This window comes from Oreochromis aureus, linkage group 3, assembly GCF_013358895.1.
Source record: "Oreochromis aureus strain Israel breed Guangdong linkage group 3, ZZ_aureus, whole genome shotgun sequence".
In the NCBI taxonomy this organism is placed as follows: domain Eukaryota; kingdom Metazoa; phylum Chordata; class Actinopteri; order Cichliformes; family Cichlidae; genus Oreochromis; species Oreochromis aureus.
The window spans coordinates 57810903-57832689 of NC_052944.1; the positions used below are offsets into that span (position 1 = coordinate 57810903).

Genomic DNA, 21787 nt, shown 5'->3' on the forward strand with positions numbered 1-21787 from the left:
GCAGTGTTTGGGATGGAAGAAGAGATGATGTTCTTCAGCAGCCTCTCAAACACCTTCACACCTTTAAGCGCCTTGAGGCGACTTTTGTTGTGATTTGGCGCTATATAAATAAAATTGAATTGAATTGAATTACCACTGAAGTCAGGGCAACTGGCCGGTAGTCATTCAAGCATGAGGGCTTGTTGTTGGGCACAGGGACGATGGTGGATCTCTTGAAGCATGTGGGGACCACAGACTTAGCCAGGGACTCGTTGAAGATGGAAGTGAACACACCTGCTAGTTGGTCAGCACAGCAGATGCCCGGTGATGCCATCTGGCCCTGCCACTTTCCTTGTATTCACTCTCCTCAGCGCCGCTAGGACGTCATCACCAGTCCCTCACTGATGACATCACCGTCCTTAGTTTTCAGGCAGTAGTTAGTATTAGCCACCTGACTAACCTTGAAACGGACGTAGAACGTGTTCAGCTCATTGGTGAATGCAGTGTCCCTGGCTTTATAATCTGTGATGGTGCGTAGTCTATGCAACATGCTCCGCATGTCGCTCTGTTGGAAGCGAGACTCCACGCGCTCCCAATACCGGCGTTTGGCATCCCACACCATGCGCCGCATGTCATATGAAGCAGCTTTGTAGGCGCTCATATCACCAGTGGCGAGAGCGGCGTTGTAGGTGGCGTACACTACAGCGCGGATCCATCTGTCAACCAACAGTTTCTGGTTTGGGAACGTCACGACTCTTGCAGTGGGGATGATCTCCGCTTCGACAGTGGATTTGATGTTATTTTAATTTACAAGCTAATATCTATTTCCATCCTGTGCATGTTTCATATTTTAGATGCCATTTTGTACAACAGCACTCAGCCTGTGCCCTTTAGACCTAAACTTACCTGTCTTCCAAGATAAAACATGTAATGAAGCCAATGTGGATTTACCTTAAACTGCATTCTATCTGATGGCCACAACATGGTGATAGCGGTATTGCAAAAATGCTTCCTCGTCCCATGGAAGTCTAGAGAGAAATAGCTCATTGACCTCTGTAAGCAATTAGTTTATAATATCAGTCACTTAGTTTCTCAGTATTCATATTGAACAGAAAAGTAAGCAATTACTCCAAAGTAAAAATAAAAGGCTGAGGGGGGGTGGGGGGGTTCAATGTTTGATAAGAAAAGGCTTGGAGAGTTCTTGAAACAAGTGGTCAGTATAGTTTTTAATCAAGTGTCAGTGAGGATGTGTGACTTTAGTGTATTATCAATAGATTTTGAGCACCAGGGAGTCTAAATACATTAATAACAATGTCTAACATATCCATAGTTTTCCTATGAGTAGCCGGTGGGAGCCGAGCTGAAGTAGAGTGATTTTGAAATGCTGTTTTATTGATTCATCATTTATCATTAACTTGCTTGTACTTCCATCTGTTCTGTCCTTTTTTGGATGGTTTTCCCATCAGGTTCAGCCCCCCCACCCCCCTCCCCCAACGATAACATTTTGACTTGGCAGGACAGAGAAAGGGCATGTGTCACAAAAAGTGTAAAACTGTTGGCTTTGAAGAAGACCTTGTTGGAAATTAGACACATTTTCATACTATTGTAAGGTAAAATGATGACTACAGAATGAAAACTATGGGGACGTCAGCAAGCTGAGAGGGAATATTTGCTCCTGGATTTTGTTGTGAATCAAAGAAAAGTTACGCTCTACACTCTGAATCCAAACAGACTTTTTAATTTATTTTTATTGTGAATAACAATAATTCAAAAGCATTACAACTTATACCAAAACTGTATAGCAGCATGACTCTCACCACCAAGCCAATCATTTCAAAATTTTGACAGTGTTTCTCTAAAAATTATGTACGAGTTATATTGCACATTTCACAATTTGTAAACTCAAGGTGCTTAGCACAGTAGATAAAAACACAAAAGCTCATATAGGTCTTACAATGCAATTTCGCTTAATCAAAATTCTCCTAGAAAGTTCTGCTTACAGGTCTGCATAGGCAATCCTCCTGTGCATGTTTTTAAAGCTGTTATTCAAATGTATGGACAGAATTATAAATTTAATTTCTGTGGACTTTTGCCCCCCCAAAAAACAACAACAACAACAACAACAAAACAGTTTAGAATGCCTTAAAAAAAACCTCTCAAAATAAAACCTTTTTGGCTTGGTTATACTTTTGCTACACATCCTTTAAAAACCAGCTTCATTAACAGCTTCTCTCACAGCAATCCTGATTGGGTCCTGTGCTATGATACAGTAAGCCAAGAAAAACATACTTTTCATTCTACTGCTGTAATAAGCTGGCACAGTCACAATAAAAAAAAAACCAACTAAGCCATCTCCCGTCACAGTGTGCGGAAGCAGATTGTGTAGTGTGAATAGTGAACCCAAACGCAGACACAATGGAATGTGGAACGTAACTTGAATTAACAAAAGGTGAGCCATTTAATAAGGCTGATAAACAGTACAAAGAAAGGACAAAGCAAACTGATGCAAAACTAAACATTTAGCCCTTTATTCTGGAACGTGGTTGCAGGCAGGGTTGCGCAATCTCGCCACTTCTCTTTGATTTATTTATAGAAATATTAGGTCAGTCGATTCGACAAAGTCATAATATTAAGGGTAATGCATTGTCAGGAGTTGAACATAAAGTAGCAATGTTCGTCGATGATGTACTGGTCTGCCTGGGGGAGCTGGAGAGGTCGTTTAGTGAGTTGATGTCTACTTTAACTGATTTTGGGGAGCTATCTGGTTATAAGGTTAACATTTCAAAAACACAGGTGATGACTTTAAATTATACAGCTCCTGCAGCTTTACATAGGAAATTTAAAGTAGATTGGGATAATGAGAAAATTAAGTACCTGGGAATATATCTGGCTGCGGACCTCTCAGGGCTCTTTCAGGCAAACTATGAGCCAATATCTGCAAGTATAAAAGCTGATCTGCACAGATGGAATCTGGTCCCCTTCTTGAGTCTCAGCTACTGAGTAACTGCAATTAAGATGAACATGCTCCCCAGACTGCTTTACCTTTTTAGAAACTTGCCAATAGAAGTGAGCGATTACCAATTCATTGAGTGGGACAAATGGATCTCCAGATTTATCTGGCAGGGCCGAAAGCCAAGGATTAAATATGCCACCCTCCAGCTCCCGAAGGAAAAGGGAGGATTGGGTCTCCCCTGCCTCAGGAATTATTGTTATGCCGCTCAAATAACCCACACCCTTCAAGTTTGGCAGAAGGTAATCAACATTTGCAGGATAGACAAAATGTTAAGAATTTTCAGGTGGTTTGCTTTTGACTCAGATTTTATTCCAAACAGACATGACTCTAACTTTAAATCGTGGATATCTTATGGCCTTACAACATTCCTCTCTCTTACTCATAGAAACATTGTGCTCAGCTTTGAGACCTTGCAAGAAAAACACAACCTGACACAATACGACTTTCACAGATACCTACAGCTGAGATCATATATTGATCATGAGTGCAAGTTGTCCAACTTTACAGATGCCGAGTCGCATTTTTTCCACATCCTAAAAAATGCTACAACCATGACCCCTACAAAATCTATTTCTAAACTATACAAAGCTCTCTCTAGTGCCAGCGAGGATAACACTTTATATTCTACAGAGCCACCATAGAGAGCATCCTAACGTATGGCATAACAACATGGTATGCAGGGTGCTCAGCTGCAGACAGGAAAGCACTGCAGAGGGTCATCAACACAGCCCAGAAGATCTCTGGCTGCTCTCTGCCCAGCCTGGAGGTCATTGCAAACTCCCGGTACCTCAGCAGAGCTGGCAATATCATCAAGGACCATTCTCACCCCAGCAATCAACTGTTTGAACTATTACCGTCAGGCAGACGGTACAGGTCACATAAAACCAGAACAAACAGATTCAGGGATAGCTTCTTTCCCAGAGCTATCACTATTGCAAATAAGCACAAAAACAATTGAACCTGCTTAGCCATACCATACTGTCACTGTCATTATATTATGCTGCTATTCATACTGTCATACTGTCATTATATTAATGCTGCTATCCTGTAAATATCATACTTACTTTTGTTTGAGTACTTATGTTTGTTTTATTGTACCTTTTATATCTTACTATTTTTTATTTATTATATTTATTATTGCATTTTGCACCAAGGGAGTGGCACTCCAATTTCGTTGTACCCTGTACAATGACAATAAAGGCTATTCTATTCTATTCTATTCTATTCTATTCTATGTTATACATTAAAGATAAATGGGAAAGGGAATCAGGGATTGCTCCCTCTGTGGGGGAGTGGGAAAGTTTGGTCCTGCCAGTGGTCCACATCCAGTTCTATGAGCTGGAGGGAACACAGCTGGAAGAATATTATTAGACACTTCAAGACACCATATCAGGAGAGTTATAAAGGTACTCATATGCAATGCTGGAGACAATGCGGCTCAACTGTTGCTAATCATTTTCATGTCTTTTGGGACTGTCCCAGGTTAAAAAATTTCTGGATGGGTGTCCAGGCCTCCTTAAGCGCAGTCTTTAACACTCAAATTCCTCTAGATTTTAAGGTCTTATACATGGGTCTGGTCCCTTTTCTGGAACGTAGGAGTGAGATTAAGTTGGCGCAATTACTCTTGGTGGCAAGTAAAAAAACAATTACAAGAAGATGGTTAAGCCCAGTCCAGCCTACCCTGGATGACGGTTTGGGATCATTTTAGAGATATTTAGGATGGAAAAACTGACATATCTGTTAAGAGATCAAAAGGCCAAATTCTACCAAATTTGGAACAATTGGGTCCTATTCATTACCCCCACAAGAGCTGACTTTACTTGATCTCACTGTTACTTGTACTTTTGTAACCTACTTATTTAATTTCTGACCATTGTTAATTCACTTGTCTTATTTATTTTTTTATTTTTTATTTTTCGCCATGACAGCAGCACGGGCAACCCCCCAGTTCATGTTTATAGTTCCATATAATGTGTTCTATCTTTATGTAATATGAGTCCCCTTCTGAAGAACATGTGAACCTTGTAAAACTTTATTCATCAGGCAACTCTCCTAGTAATATCCATTAGAGGATAATATGCACCTGTCGATCACTGTGTTTGTCATTTGCTCTCCTGGACTTAACTCTAAAAACCTGGAAGGACTCTGTTTTCATGTTATTCATATATTGCTATGTTGATGGATTTTTCTTGTCCATTCCAATTAAATTCCAATTAAAAAAATAAAATGCTGACATGAGGAACTGACATGAACAAACCTGGAAATGAGGACATGAATCCTGGAAACATGGTATGAAACACCATAATGACGCTACAGGGGAAGTGAAACTAGAAACACTGAACATGGACACAAAATCTTCACAATAAAACAGGAAAGATAATGAGACACAGAGATGAAACCCTGCAGATTAAAGCACGCAGACTTAACATAATGAACTGACAAAGGAGGGTATAAGAAACAATGAACTATAATGGAATCCTAGGCATAATAGAAGTGAGCTTAGATTGCCTAATGACCTTAAACATAAACCATAAACATCAAAATATATTAAAACTTAAAACGCTGGGTAAAATGACCCAGGATCATGACATCTCCCACACAACACACACCATAAATATCTAAATAAATCTATTCTATTCCTTTCATTCATCCTTGTTTAACCTTTTAGGCATTACTGCACATCACTGTTTGGTGTCATTACTAGGTTAGGTTCCAGCCCAAGTGATCTATTCAGACTAAAAGAGCAACACCTTCCTGGAATTCTTACTTTAGGCTCATCATGTAAGTTGTGAACTTAGTCATAAAACCCTCCAAACACATATTTGTTATGATTGCTAGAATCTGGGTTTTCCCCAGATGCCCTTAAACAACCCCTCCCCCTATTCTTCATCATTAGCTTGATCAATAATCCTGTGTACTTATGTGTCCACACAGACAAGCTAATGATTGACTGGGGACAACATCAGTGGGCAGAAGAGAGACTGCAAGTTGCTCCCTAATAGAGAAAATAACTCTGTGTAGGGGCAGCTCCTCTTAGGAGATTTATGTAATTTTTGTTATTTTTTTCCCCTGCTGAGACATTTCTGAGGGAACAAGACGATAAAGACAAGAGCATTTTTACCATTTCATCATTGTCGTTACATTTGTCAGGATGAGATCTGCCAAAGTTTCTCTTTCCTTGCTATTTCTTCTCTTCTTTCACTTTGAAATGGTGAGTTGGCCTCTCTTTTATTAGCTTTTTTGTTCTGTTGATCAGTGATGCACTGCAGGGCTAATAAGGCCAGTATTCAGTACAGTGTTGTGTAATAACTGTAACAGAGATGGACCAAACTTACAGTGTTTACAGTTGCTACTTTGAGTTCTGTTTTAAATGGGCTATTATAAACTCACTTTTGTTAAGACAATTTGTGCAAAACTGTTGAACAGTTTTGTAAAGTCATTTGGATCTGAATACATATTTGTAAAAATAACATTTGAGGTTGGGCTTAAGGGGAATTGGAGGTGTCACTGTGGCAAAATGTAGTCAGTCAACATAACTGACTTTGATAAATCTGGACTCTTACAGTAGGAATCAAATAGGCACCTCAAGCCTACCAAGTACTATTAGCAATATGGATATGTGTCATTTACTACTGTCTAATACTGTCAAAGTGCTGCTTACTTTTGTACTGAATTTAGCTTTAATTTTGGGATTTTAGATATTTTGAAACCACAATTTTACCTTTATCGCCAACAGCATCCTGATGTTCTAGACCCAAAAGCGCCCAAACTTGGTTGAAAGCATGGGGTGATCAATTAGCCTGGTTAGCAAGTTGTTGTTTTGACCTTCTACCCACCTGAAGCAACATACTTCCACCAATGAAGCTGCCTGTGTTGCTTTAAAAAGCTGCAGAACATTTTGTAAGCCTTGTAATGGCGCTCATAGGCTAGTATTTCCAATAAGTGTAAGTAAATAAAGTGATTTGATGTGACGTGTGACTAAAATTACATAACTAAATTGCATATCTTCTTTAACTTAGTAATTATTTTCATTATTACCAAATACAGGCTTTAATGAACTTTGCACCTAGCAGCTCTAAAGCTATGCAGTCTTACCTGGGATTGATGAAATTCAAATTATAAGTAGGCTACTTTCATAATAAATACACATACATAAAAATATCTATTGCAACCTAAGAGCTTTAAAAACTGTAAAAAAAAAAAAAATAAATAAATAAAATTAAAAATAAAAATAAAAAATAATAACAAAGAACAAAAAATAAATAAACCATTTGTTTTATGAATTTTGACTAAAGTCCAGTTCCAGACTAAGCACTAAGCAAAAAAAAATAAAATAAAATTTAATCTTTTCACATACTGTTAAATTTATCCAACTTCTATCATGAGCTAGGTGAAGTCTAGACTAAACTTTCATGAAATTAAAAGGTTAAGTGATTGCCGGCCATAGGGAGCTACTGGCGATGGACAGGAGAGCCAAAGGTTTGCCATCTTTACTGATTTCTACTCTCAGGTCCAGTAACAGCTGACAATTTTCAATGAAAAAACCTCAGAAAGATTAGGAAAAGTACTATTTGTTTAAGGAGCCAAACCAAATGAACTTTCATTGGTAATCATCCAGCAGCAGTTTAAACAAACAACACAAAGGGGGTAATAGTCCACAAAAGAAGGGTATGGATTAGTTACTCTGGGTTGTAAAGTGGGGGGAAAGCTTGATATTAGCATAAAAAGTCATATCCTCAAAATTATTTTTCAGAACATACCTGCTGGGCTTCACCTGTGCCCTGGCCCACAATGCACTCAGTGCCTGTCTTTGCAAGTTGTCAACCCATTTGCAGATCCATTTTGATTGTTTGGGTTTTGCCCAGTCCCAGGCATGACTTTAGTTTCCTGCTCATTATCTAGCGACATATTTTCTGTGTCAGTGTGTTTTTTTTAAAAACACTTAGACATACAGACATGAGGCTGAAGCAGTCAGGGAACCATTAACCTTCCAATTAGTAGGTGACCTACTCTTTCCCTGAGCTACAGCCACCCCGAACAAGGAGAATGAGGAGTACAATATACAGTAGCTGCTCCTCTACATCAAGAAGTTAAGGCGGTTCAGGCATCTTATCAGGATGCCTCCCACCCTTTGCAGGTTTTCCGGGCACACAAAACTAGAAGGAGTCCTCATGGGATGGCTGTCTCTCTGGAGGTAGAGCAGGTCATCTACTAACCAAGGTTGGTGGTTCGATCCCTCCCCACTGCAGTCTGCAAGCAGCCTTTCGCAAAATACTGAACCTCAAGTTGCTCTCCGATGTGATGATCAAATTGTGAATCTGTGTGAATGAAGTACTCGGCGGTTTATATGAAAAAGATTTGAATGCTCAAGTTGAGCAAAAAAGTAATATATATATATACACACACATATATGTATATATATATATATATATACATATATTCTGTGTAACATGTTAAATTCAGTCACTTATTTTAAAATGTAATTAATTTTTTTAATTTATACAACTTCTTGTCCCACTTGCACCACCTTCATAGCCGACCAGTGTACAACTATGAAACCACACTTTGGAAACTACAATTTGCACTAAATATGTAATTGATAGAGTAAGGAATATAAATACAGTGGAACCCCGATTTACGAAATTAATTTGTTCCCGAGGGTCTTTCGTAAGTCGAAAACTTTCGTAAGTCGAAGCACCCATCGCGCCTTTTGAGTGAACGATAGGCTATAGGCTAATTGCTAACTGCAACAACAATACGTCGTTCAAGTGGAACAGCGAAGCGCAAGTACGAAAGCCAAGGGGGTTGTCACATGATTTGGAAGGCATTGTGGGCATTGTAGGCAATCTGGGCTCAGCCAATCAGAGCCAGCGGATTTCGTTACGCGGGCATTTTGCCGTAACACGGGCAGAAATATTGCCGTTAAGTGCCTTCGTAACTTGAATTTTTCGTTAAATGGGGTATTCATAAGTCGGGGTTCCACTGTAATGTGATGATTAAACTAAGCTAATGTTAAAATCTTCATTATATCTAGTGTTGTATATGAAGTTGTATATCACCCAGTGTTGCTGTGGATAGATACTACCACATTGTAACTATACTATGTTTGGGTTTTTTTGACTTTTACAGGTAAAACCATCAGACAAAAGTGACCGACCACATGTAGATGATCCGCCCCATATGACTGAACAGGTTGAGCAGAAAATCCAAATACCAAGCTTACCTATCCCATCTCCCACCCTACTGGCTACTACCAAAACCCCCAAGACACCTGAGAGCGATGAGTATCTGGAATCATTTACATGTAGGTATGTGGACTTGTTTGCTTAAGTTATTGAATTTCACCTTGGTTTGAGTTATCTTTTGCAGCTCACCTCCAGTGCTTTCCTCTCTTGATTTTTGAAGGCAAAAGTGATCTTAAGTAGATGAAAACAAATTAATAATGCAGACTTAAAGCCTTAATCCAATTTAAACAGATGTGCTGTAAAAAATATTTCCTATAGCCTGAAAACATGTTTATTTCTGCTGTGAAAGTTGGACATTTTAATATGGGAGTGACTCCCTTTTGGAGCTTAAAGTAGACTTTTGATAAATTAAATTTTTTCCGGTGATTGCAGTTGGCACTTGGTTTCACTTTAGCTACTTATCCTAGGACAAGCCATTTGGTGACTGTGGAAAGGAAACACTTCTTTTTTTATTTTAAATGTTAATGTTAATTTTTCAGCCCTGGAGATTGGGAGATGATTTATTTCTTCCTTATTTTTTTTTGTGTGTGTGTGTGTGTGTGTGTGTGTGTGTGTGCACTTGTGTGTGTGTGTGCACTTGTGTGTGTGTGTGCACTTGTGTGTGTGTGTGTGAACTTTGAAGGTTCTTCAAAGAATAATAAACAAAATAAAAGTGACATGAAGGAAACTCAAAAGACAATTCTGTTCTGCCAGTTTACTATTAATATTTTGCATGGTGATTGTGTGATTTGCAGTCTGGCTGATCTGTTGTTCTACATTTATTAGGAAGAGTCGTGCATCATGTGATGTGGCTTTTTGCCTTCCATGGGAGCGTTGCATTGACGGAAAGTGCACATGTAAACCTCCTTATCTGTGCCCCGTTGAGAATGTGAACCCAGTTTGTGGCCATGACAGCAGGAACTACCGATCCTACTGCCAGGTAACTCATCATAGTCTTAGGTATGACTGCTATATCTTCAGGCAGGAACCAGAACCAAGAGTTGTATTTTCAGAAACTGAACTAAACTACTGGATACTGATATTGGACAAGAAGGCCTAGCTCTTAGTCTTCACTGTAATTCATCCCAAAGGTGTTCTGTCAGGTTGAGGTCAGGAATCCGTGCATACTAGTAAACTTCTTTCACACCAGACTCGCTCATCCATGTCTTTATTGACCTTGTTTTGTGACCTGGGGAACAGGAAGGGGTAATCCCCAAACCGTTCCCACAAAGTTGGGAGCATGAAATTGTCCAAAATGTCTTGGTATGTTGAATAATTAAGAGTCCCTTTCACTGGAACTGAGAAGCTCAGCTCAGCTCCTGAAAAACAACCCCACACCGTAATCCCCCTCCACCACACTTTACTCTTGGCACAGTACAGTCAGACAAGTGCCATTCTCTTGGCAACCGCCAAACCCAGACTTGTCCATTGAATTGACAGATGGAGAAGCATAATTTGTCAATCCAGAGAACACGTCTTCACTGCTCTGGACTGGTGGCTTTACACCACTGAATAAGACTCTCTGTGTTGTGCTTGGTGATGTAAGGCTTGATTGCCATTGCTCGGTCATGGAAACCCATTTGACTAAGTTCTCTACGCATTGTTCCTGAGCTGATCTGAAGGCCACATGGTCTGTAGCTAATGAATCAGCAGAAAATTTGCACACTATGCATGATGTGAACGACCATCTTTGAACAGAGGTGGTGGCTTATGACACCAACTGTCTGCCATCTATAATTCAGTTTTGAGATCCCTTCCCAGACGCCTTAATGCCCACTCACATCCTGGGCCATTTGACTTCAGCAAATCACATGATAGGGTGGGGCTAGGTTTCACAATGGGTTCACCCAAAGCTTTGGCTGATTGTGACCCACACCCGTTTTCACATCTTGGCTCATGTGATTAAACAAAGGATCAATAGGGGGGGTCCATGACCCTCTTGGGGACACTCCCATAGGGCTTAAAATCTGGGACTCTCCACCAATTGCTCTCAGAACTGAAGAAGCTTTTTGGTTGAGAGGTGAAACATCTTCAAGAAACTCAGAGAAGCCCAGATGCTTTTCTTTCCAAGCTCCTTAGACTATGAGGACCTGGATGACTGAGAACCTTCACAGACATGCATTTTCGTTGTACAGTTCTTCTTAAGATTTCCTTCTGTGTATGTCAAATAGCTAAAAATCAAAACTAATCCTGACCCACAGTTGATCTTCTGTATTTTAAAATGTTACACAATATTAGAAAATTATATTGCACATTTAGGTGCCACTATTTTTTAATTGTTATTTAATCTCCTTTCCAGGTGATGGCGCTCTCATGCCGGACTAGAAAATCCTACATGTCCCACTTTGGGGATAACTGTGATGGTTCGCTCTTTCTGATACATTCACAGCTTTGTTATTCTTTCTGACATTCCTACAAATTGTTTATGTTACTTTAACCTCTTTTTCTCACAACAGTAAATGGTCCAAAGTTCAGAACTTCAATAGATGAGGTAACTGGATTAGTCAAGCTGTTTGTTCCTGACAGCAATGGTGGGGAGGAATTACTGGTGTGTAAGAAGCTGTGGAACATGGCAGCTGCTAATGTGGCTTGCAAGGAACAGAAGAAACCACTGTGAGAGAAATTACACAAATTTAGAATAATGAGGCATAAACATGAAGGCTAATTAAACATGCTTATCATCTGCTAGTCAATAAAAATGTCATTCAGCAACAAACCACAGTATTACAGTCAGACACTTTTAACATTGTGTGTACAGGGGTGCAGCATCCAAAGATGTAGTGGAGTACCAGACCTTGGCAGCCTTCATGCAGCTTCCACGCAGATGTGTTAGTATCTACTGCCAAGGTTATGAAATGTCCTTAGCTGAGTGTGTTATCTACGACAAAGTGGAGGTTCACAGAGGATTAGTTGCTACTGCAACCTGTTACCAGGAATCAACAGCACCAACAGGTCAGTATCTAATTCTACTCTATTCTTGTCTGTGGTTAGAAAACAATGTACTCTTACAAATGTGTACAAACTGGTAAGTGGTTTGTAAGGGTACTTTTAAGGTACTTATTATCAGTAAATGCATCAGTAAATAACTTAAAATTGTTCAGGACCAAAGCTATTAAGAGAATGTGTATACATTTATGTCTAATGGTAATGTAATGTAATGTAAGGGGTTTACAGAAGCTAGCTTAAACCTCCTGAACTGCTCGAAGACTAATCTGCTACTGACCCCCGATATTGACCAGTGGGTACTTTAACAACATCTTTTGGTAAACCTTGCCATGATAAATTCTTGCGGAGTCTTCCCATTTGTTTTAGAGGCAAATATTTATATCTCAGATCAACACAGAATAAATCTCTTTGTTGTCGTAGGTTTTTTTAACAGTGTTGGTTTTAAAATTGTCACAAGTTCTGTTTGGAACTTTTATGGACATGACTTCTATCTGTAACCAAGTGGCAGAGGGTTTTCATTCAGGTGACCTCAACTTACTGGTTTTTGGGGAGAATGTGATTCTTCTGCCTTCATCAGAATGTGACCTCCTCTACCTCTACTTGTCCAACCTGGACTTGGATAAGTAGCAGAAGATTAATGGACTGACGGAAAATGCAGGGGAACCTTTAGAACAAACTAATTAATTAATTACTGTTAAAAAAAAAACACCCTCCCCTTAAATTTCATTAATCTTCTCCAAGTACAGCTGCACTCAGGAGGGACTTCTTGTTGGGTATAAATTTGGAACTTAGACATTTATTTGAGCTTTCTCAAAACATTTGAGTCCCTAAATAAATGTTTCTGTATTCACAATCTCAACTGTGTTGTGCTGTGCTTCTTAAACCCAACACTGACATTTTTATCATCATCAGACTCATATGACTCCCTGAATGTGAAAATTTAGAGACAGTGATGATAAGTCTTCATTAAGTACTTTTCTTTGACAGAATCTAATGTTTTCTTCTCTACTCTAAAAGTAGTTTGACTGTTCTATTTGTTTTAGACTGTCCCTTCACCTGTGCAAATGGAAAGTGTGTGACGCTGAATCAGACATGTAATGGAATTGATGACTGTGGCGACCGAAGTGATGAAATGTGCTGCAAAAGTAAAGCTAAACACACACAAACACATTTAGAAATTACCTTAATAGCCCTTTGTGCCCCAAGTTTTACAGTGTGAATTATTGTATCCATCAGAGTGCAAAAAAAATGCTTTCCGCTGTAAAACGGGAGTGTGTATTTATAAAGAAGCACTTGTTGATGACCAGATCGACTGCCTGGATGGCGAGGATGAATCAAACAAAGCTAAGTCAAAGCAAAGTAAGGCACAACATACCTTTACTTCCACACAGTTTTAGAAAAACAGATGTTTGCTTTTGGAAAGGTTTTTTTTTTTTTGCAATTTAGTTTCTTCCACTTGTAAAACTGGTTTCACTCGCGTGAATTACCAAAAGGCTAGTTATCACTTGAAGCAAAATTAATCCAAGAACAATATCCCAGCAGAAATTCCAACTATATCTTACTACTAATTACACAGCCAAGTTTAACATGGACCTTTCTTGAATATTTCAACAGTATTCATCCAACTTAAGTAACTCAAAAGTTCATGTTGTGAGACAGTGTAAGTCTGGAGTATAAGCTAGAAAAAAAATGTTCTACAAACTTTTTTGGGTAAAAGGGGCAAATTTCCTCCAAGACTTATAAGTACTGCGAAAATGCTCCTGCAATCTGAAAGCTCCTTATGATTACCGTAATATAAATTCTTGCAAAAAGTAAATTTAACCGTATCATCTGATCTTTTACATTTGAGTGAACTGCAACACCTTTTCACACCGATAGTGTCATGTGGTTTGCTTCATACAACCACAATAAAAGTAGTCATCACAGTTAAAAAAGACTATTTTCAGGTAAATTACTTTCATAGCTGAAAGTCCACCATCAGTTTGTTTCTATGCACCCAAGTCCTTATAGCGATATGTTTCTGTTTTCTGTAGAATCACTTTCACCGCCACTGCCCCAAAATTCAGGTAAATGAAATCCTCACAGCAGCTGTTTGAATGTTTTACTGTTTTAATTAGTGATGATGATGATAGTAATTATGTTTTCTTGCTTTATTTCAGAGTACATCTCTCCCATGAATGGTATGTAGATTAAAAGTGACTTATCAGAGTTGGTGTCACATCTTATTTTATATACAATGATGAGATATCCTTGATGCTACAATAGACTATGCTATTTTTGACAGCAGTTTTCTTCTAGCTACAGTTTAGGATACCTTTTATCATTGGTATAAGAGAACCTCACATGGATTCCATGGATTCCAAAGCTTAATCTGATCCAGTTGGCATATACTGGACTGCCACTTGCAATCCAGAATTAGTCACTCATATTAGTGTGTAACCCTCTCACATACTATATGATTAGAACAGTAGGAAGTCTACCTACTGTAAACCTCATTTCAATTTGCATATGTTCTTGAAGCCAGTCCTAAGGTCTCAAGATCACCTTATATACAGGGATATCTAGTTCCCAGGATAATTTGAACAAAATTCTTTGTTATGTAACTTTGTGTGTTGTTAACTGTGCCCAGAAACGAAGGCCGACAGAAAAACTCTGGAGGCCAAGCTGTTCTGTGGCATCCCAAATGCTACCACAGTGGATGATGATGAAGTGGTGCATCGAGGAAAGAGTACCCATGGACGAGTCAAGAGGGTAGTCGGGGGAGTACCAGCAAAGCCGGTGAGCAGGAATCAACTTAGCTTTCTGAGTAAAGCTACTGGCCCTCTGTGGGGGGTTTTCATTCTTACAATGTAGCATAAGAATCTGCCTCTGATGTTTTGGTGCTAAATACCCATAGGGATTTTTTAAGGTCCTGTAGCTCCTCAGATGCTCCGCTTGTTTGAAGCCCTAGAAGTCCAAGAAAATAGACCTCTCGCCTAGTGTATAATAGCCCTGTTGGTTAAATCCAAAATGTTATGTCAGTGGCATGCTTGCCTTGCTTAGACATACAAATTTAAATCAAAACATGATATTCTCCCAAACCTAACCAAGTCATTTTGGTGGGTAAAACTAATCAAACAACAAGTGACAAAGACTAAAAGAAAAGAAAAGAAACTCCAGTTTCTCTCATGATAGTTCTGTTACTCTAGCAAAAGTCCACGAGTTCAAATCCCAGCTGAGTATCATCACACAGAGTACATACTGTACATCCATTGGGAACATAACAAAGAATTCCATTACCTTTCCTCTCAAGAAAGAGGATAATGCCATGTCTGTTTTTGTGATAGCATTGTTTTAATGGAAGGTCTTGCTTATTTCAGCAAGAAAATGCCACACCTCATTTGGTACAAATGAATGATAATTGTCACAGTAAGAAGCAACAAATGAATAAGCTGCCACATATCTTCCTGTTGGTATGTAGACACAGATCCAGTGGCAGGTTGCTCTGGAGGAGAACAAGAGAATTGACTGTGGAGGAGCTTATATCGGAGGCTGCTGGGTCATCACTGCTGCTCACTGTGTCAGGTCGGGCAAATCACTCACTCCATTCCCCCTTCCTAACATCAACGTGTTGAAGGTTTTAAAGCACTTTTTTTTAAGACAAAGCATTGCTTTGAAAGTCCTCACCCATTAGGGTTTTTCTCTCCTGGCACCTTCACTTTCAAAAGTAGTGTAAATTGGATACAATTTCCAGAAAGATTCAGCCCATATTCAGGTCAGTGCAGTTAAAAGTCTGCACTGACCATGCTGTGCCTTGGTAGTCAGTAATAACCATATTTTTTTCTCCCTTGCTGTTTACAGACCCAGCCCTCGTGCCTTCAGAGTGAAGTTTTCTCTTTGGAAAAAATCTCGAGCTCAAGACACAACTGATATTGTTCCTGTTGAGGACATCCTTATCCACCCAAAGTATGAAAAACACTATCTATCATAGATACATAAATGTATTCTCTTCATTTACACATCCATATTTTTAATCTTTCATTCTTCTAGAGCAGTTTTGCATGAGTCACACTTCACAGTTAGAAAAACTCATTTTTCTCATACTGGGCCTTAGTTAGGACACTTTATTCTGTCAATCCTCTGTCTCGCAACTTTCTTCTGATTCAGTGGGTAGGTGGGCTTCTGCACCTGAGATGACCATATTTGGGATTTCCATTGTGGGTATATGATATCATAAAGATCCAATAACAGAAGAAAGATGAGTGAAACTGATTTTTGAGAGAAGTCTTAAGTCTGAGCTTATGGCTCGCAGGGATTACTTATGCTTACATATGAACATCAATCATTGGAACAGCAGCTATCTCACAGAAATAAGAAAAAGCAAAATAGGGTTAATGTGTAATTAAATAGGAACAAATCTTTTTGAATGTCTCACAGTTATGTTGCCAACACATATGAAAACGACATCGCTCTGGTGAAACTCCAGAAGCTTCCATTCACAGAGAAATGTCTGGTGGACAATCCAGCAATAAGCGCAGTCTGTGTTCCCTGGTCCACGCAACTCTTCCAGCCCAACCACACCTGCAGCATCTCTGGGTGGGGACGAACCGCAGGTATGGACAAAATACTCTTGTTTCCAGTTGCAAGAAGAACAGTAATGTTGTTCAATCCAGGTTAAAAATGTAAGGGGATCTTATTTTTTGTCACTTTATAATTTGTCCACTTTTAAATTGATACTTGGTTTTTCATTGAGCTAGGTTTGAGACTTATTTGTTTTGCTTAATTATAAATAAGCAAATTAAAATCTATTACTTTATATTGTATATCTATTTTTATATTGCACTATAACTGTATAATATGAAAGGCTTAATGAGTTTTAGGTTGAGGTTTAATGACCCCCACTGTATATTTTACTTCCCTTTAGCTAAAAAGCAAGAAAAAAACACACAAAAAAAACAAAAAACTAATTTCAACAGTACATACAATACCACATAATTTACAAACACAATTCCAAACATAAGATAACAATGACGTTTCAAATGTCACAAACCATATTTCATTTACAATAGAATTTTTTTAAACAAATCTTTACAATGGGAAAATGTACCATTTTAATTTAAAAAAAAAAAAAAATGGTCATTTTGAATTTGATGGGAATTAGGTTAATTGGCAAGTGGTCCTTAATATGAATGTGTATTAAAATAGCATTTTAGATTGGCATTGATTCTCAAAAAAAAAAAAAAAAATTGTTTCTATAAAATGTGGAACAGTTTCACAATATTGTTCCTCAATGTAAAAGTGCAACATCTTTGAATCTACCATACATAATGTCATCAAATAATTCTGAGAATCTGGAGAAATTTCTCCATACAAAAGGAGAAGGTCAAAAATCATTACACTATGTTCAGGCTATCAGGCAGCACAACATTAAAACCAGGTGTGATTCATAAAAATCATTGCATGGGCTTGGGAACACTTCAAGAAATCACCGTTTGTGAACACGGTTCAACATCCCATCCATGAATGCAGGTTCATGTTAATGAAGAAGCCAGATGTGAACATGATCCAGAAACACTGCTGTCTTCTCCAAGCCAAAGTTCTGTTCACACTGTTGTGTGGACTGATAAATTTGAATGTGTTTTGGGAAAAAAAAAAAATCCCTTGGGCTTAAAAAAAAAAGAGAGAGAGAGAGAGAACATCTGATTTGTTGCCAGCGCTTAGGTCAAAAGCCTGCATCTCTGATGGTATGGAAGTGCATTAGTGCCTGATGTCAAGGTTTGATAGCTGCAGGACTGGTAAAAAGTGAAAGGGGTTTTATTTACAGATGCACACCAGGTGAAATATACACATATATGCAGTGAAGACAGAGAGGGGAGCTCCAAGGAATCCAGGGGAGAAGGTCCAGGGAAGGAGATATTCACACTCCTCTTCACACAGTCCGTGACTCACAAGGGGTTCAAGTCCAATCCACGAGAAGCTCACTCATGCTCATTCACATCCATTCGGGGTCCACAAAGCAGGGGTCCAGGGAAGCCTGTACAAGGAGAGCAGATAGATGTTAGAGAGAAGCACTAGGAAATACAAACAAATCACTAAGAAACCCAGAGCTACACTGACACAGGTTAGCACAACGATCCAACAAAAAAGCAGACACCACTGAGGGCTTATGTGGTGCAGGGGTAATCATCCATAATGAGTGGCAGGTGAGTAATCACTGTAAATGGGTAACAGGTGAGTAATGCTGTGTAGGTGAGCACAGAGGCGGGGACTATAGTCTGACTCCACCCTGGCGAGGAGGGGTGAAACAGCAAAACAACAACATCCTAGAGATCCTGGAGACCATGACCCCTAAGGAGTTTGTACTAATGGAAGGACACAATTAATGCTGAAAGATATATACAAGTTTTAGAGCAACATGCTCTTTTATTCATGCTCTTTTATGCATTTTTCTTTTTCAAGAAAAAATGTATAATTGACCAAAACAATGCTAAACAGAACACTGTAGCTGTTACTACAGCACGACTTCATAGTACAACAGTGCAGCTGTTGAACGGGTCTGCTGGCAGTCTTACACAAGCTGAATATATTTGGAACATCATGAAGTGAAAAACAGGACAAAGAAGACTTCTATCAGACAAGAATGCAACAGCATGGATCTATATCTACTTTGTATATTAAAATGTTTACATTTACTTCATATGTTTTTTGTGAAATTGTTATCCCATCAGCTGGTTTGATTAATGATCAAAGATTAAATATTGCTGCCTTTGTGTCCAGAGGGGAGGTCAGCTTCAGTGTTGCTCTGGGCCAACGTTTCTCTGATCGACGATTGCGGCAGATTCTATGGAAACCGCTTCAAACCAGGCATGATGTGTGCAGGTGAGTTATCTATACACAGCCTGTCCACTGCTACCTGGATATAGTACAGCTTTAAATGTGTTTATCTGCAGGTGATGTGGAGGGCAGCGTTGACTCCTGTCAGGGTGACAGTGGAGGTCCTCTGGTTTGTGTGGATGAGTTGGGAGTTTCCTACCTGTGGGGCATCGTCAGCTGGGGTGAGAGGTGCGGACAGCCAGGATTCCCTGGAGTTTATACACAGGTACAGTACACAAAGACAATACTATATCATACACAGCAGAAATTTATTACAAAGGGGCATATACTGTGTACATATGCTGTGGAACTCCATAATTAACCTTAGTGTGTGAAGAGGACTCTCCATTTACATGAACAAATTGGAATCTATTAGAAAGATATGATTCAAACCACTGTAGTGCAGTATTGAACGCTGCACTGAGATCTAGCAGGACAAGCACAGAGATGAGTCCACTGTCAGAGGCCATAAGAAGATCATTTGTAACCTTCACTAAAGCTGTTTCTGTGCTGTGATGAGCTCTGAAACCTGACTGAAGACAGCAGGGTCTGGAGATGGCTTTTTAAGAAACGGTTTAACTACTGAAGGCCAGTGGTACATAGCCAATTAATAGAGATAGGTTGATCATATTTACGATTGAAGATTTAATTAATGAAGTTATTACTAGTTAAGGTTAAAGCCTCTGATTTGAGGCTTGCTTTTTCAGAGGACCTACAGTATCCAGAGTTGTACACAGTAAAGAAGTACAATTATTAACAAGATAATCAACTTCTGTTGGATCAGCATTCAGGTAGCTGTTCTGCTCTGTGCAGGCACCGGTTATTGAAGATGATAACAGTGGGTGAATTACATCCTTAAACTTAGTTACAGCACTGTCAGAAAGACATCTACTGTGGTGAAGTCTACTCCCCACTGTTGTGTATCCATTATTGTAAATTTAAATGTTATCAGGAAATGATCAGACAATTGGGGGTTTTTAGGAAACACTCTTAAATGTTCAGTTTCTATGTCATGTTAGGACAAGATCTTGAGTGTGATTAAAGTGTTGGGTGGATTCTTTTACATTTTGAGAGAAGTTGAGTCTAATAATAGATTACATTTTGTGTTCAGGCCAAGGTGGATGATAGACAATAACAAGTTTTTAAGGTAGGGTGGCCAAAGCTAAGAATCAGGCTTAGCTCGTCAGGTGGACCCGGGAGAAACACTGCCAGCACCGAAGACACGCAGACCACTCACTCAGATCCTAACACTTGGCCTGTGTTTTGAGGATTCTGACCGATAGTATAACTCAGGGGTGTTAATTCAGTTAAACTAACATAATCATCCTGCTGTAACCAGGTTTTTGTAAAAATCTTTTGAGGAGTTTTGGGGAATAACTGTCACGGCTGCGAAGGCAGACGTGTTGGGTTATGAGTAAGGACCCAAGATGCAGGCACTGCTGATGTGAATGAGCTTTATTGTGGATAGGGACATACAACAAAAGGCGGGGGTGGCGAGAACAGAACCGAGAAATAACCTAAACTGGAAAAAACTAAGAATTAAACAACAAACCGGAACACAAGGAGAGCTTAGGTACATGAAACACAGAGGAACACAGAGAGACTCGGGGAGAAAACACAGACAGACCAGCAACATGCAACAGGAAACACAGGGCTTAAACACAGTAGAGTAATCAGGGAATAGAAGACAGGAGGGAAAAACAGCATGGAGAATCAAGGCTAACAAGACTAGGGAAGCAAAACTAGACACATTCACATAAGACATGGACTTTCAAAGTAAAACAGGAAATACAGGATAGACACAGAGATCCAGACTAGACACTGAACTTAACAGACAGACTCCCGAGCAGACACTATGACATCATGGACAGACAGAGGGAACACAGAGAAGTGGGAGCAGGGCAGGCACAGAACAGAAACCTAACAAATGGCAAATCTTAACAAAAGGCATAACCAGAATAAACAAGAACATAGAATATTATAGGGAAACACAAAACACTGAGTTGTCAGACTCAGGACCATGACAATAACAGCTGTATAGCTTTCATCAGTTGTCAATAGGCCTTCCTCTCACCATGTTTTTTCTATGTTTTATTTTATTTTTTCATGTATAGTTATTGGTGATTTAGTGACTATTATGTATTGTGTATATTTTGTATGACTTGTATAGTACTTGTTTCATATTTCAACATTATTAGAAACAATAACATTGTGTGCCTCTGTCTGTCAGGTCGCTCATTACTTCGAGTGGATTAGGCTTCACACAGGTTGGCCTGCAGTCACCAAATTCAACTCATAATATGGCAAACTCACAGCACATTTCAATATAGTTGTGCCATTTTATTTTGGCTAAAACTGAAATGAAAGATGATAAAAGCTGCTTTCATTGTTTGATGTCACTGCTTGGATTTACTGTTTGTACTGGTATAATACCACCTTGTATCCAGTAAAGCACCAATAAAATCTGCTTGTGAACATACTAATGAGACTTACTTTTTACTTTTAAACATCTCTAAACTAAATTTAAGCCTCAACACACACTTGCTGAGGTTTATCTAAATTTCTGGAATGTCTGATTGCTTTAATAGCATCTTGTTCTTAAATGGGAAAAAATGTGGAAGGATGAAAAAGGGAATAGAGCGGAATGAACACAGTCAAAAAAACAAACAGCACAGACAGAGAAGAACTGAAACAGACCCACAAACAGATATCTGATCTACCTGTGTTGCTTGTGCTGTTTGAGTGTCTGTGTATGTGCATTTGTCATGAAGTA

At 39.1% G+C, this 21787-nt stretch overlaps 1 protein-coding gene across 1 annotated transcript; it reads left to right on the top strand.

The window, feature by feature from the left end:
• The first annotated feature begins 5938 nt into the window (after positions 1-5938).
• Positions 5939-21497, top strand: cfi (complement factor I). The gene is made up of 17 exons (XM_031759671.2): positions 5939-6203; positions 9122-9300; positions 10003-10156; positions 11516-11579; positions 11673-11829; positions 11975-12168; positions 13206-13307; positions 13399-13521; positions 14196-14228; positions 14322-14342; positions 14792-14940; positions 15623-15726; positions 16003-16107; positions 16579-16754; positions 18919-19020; positions 19092-19240; positions 21245-21497. The coding sequence occupies exons 1-17, from the start codon at positions 6144-6146 to the stop codon at positions 21311-21313; spliced, it is 1941 nt and encodes a 646-aa protein (XP_031615531.2). The 5' UTR covers positions 5939-6143; the 3' UTR covers positions 21314-21497.
• The last annotated feature ends 290 nt before the right edge of the window (positions 21498-21787 follow it).

Excerpts from the sequence above, each read along its gene's own strand:
- cfi (XM_031759671.2), top strand. The coding sequence starts at position 6,144 with ATGAGATCTGCCAAAGTTTCTCTTTCCTTGCTATTTCTTCTCTTCTTT. Across the intron at positions 14,343-14,791 it reads GTACATCTCTCCCATGAATG|AAACGAAGGCCGACAGAAAA; the intron begins GTATGTAGATTA and ends AACTGTGCCCAG. Across the intron at positions 19,241-21,244 it reads TCCCTGGAGTTTATACACAG|GTCGCTCATTACTTCGAGTG; the intron begins GTACAGTACACA and ends TCTGTCTGTCAG.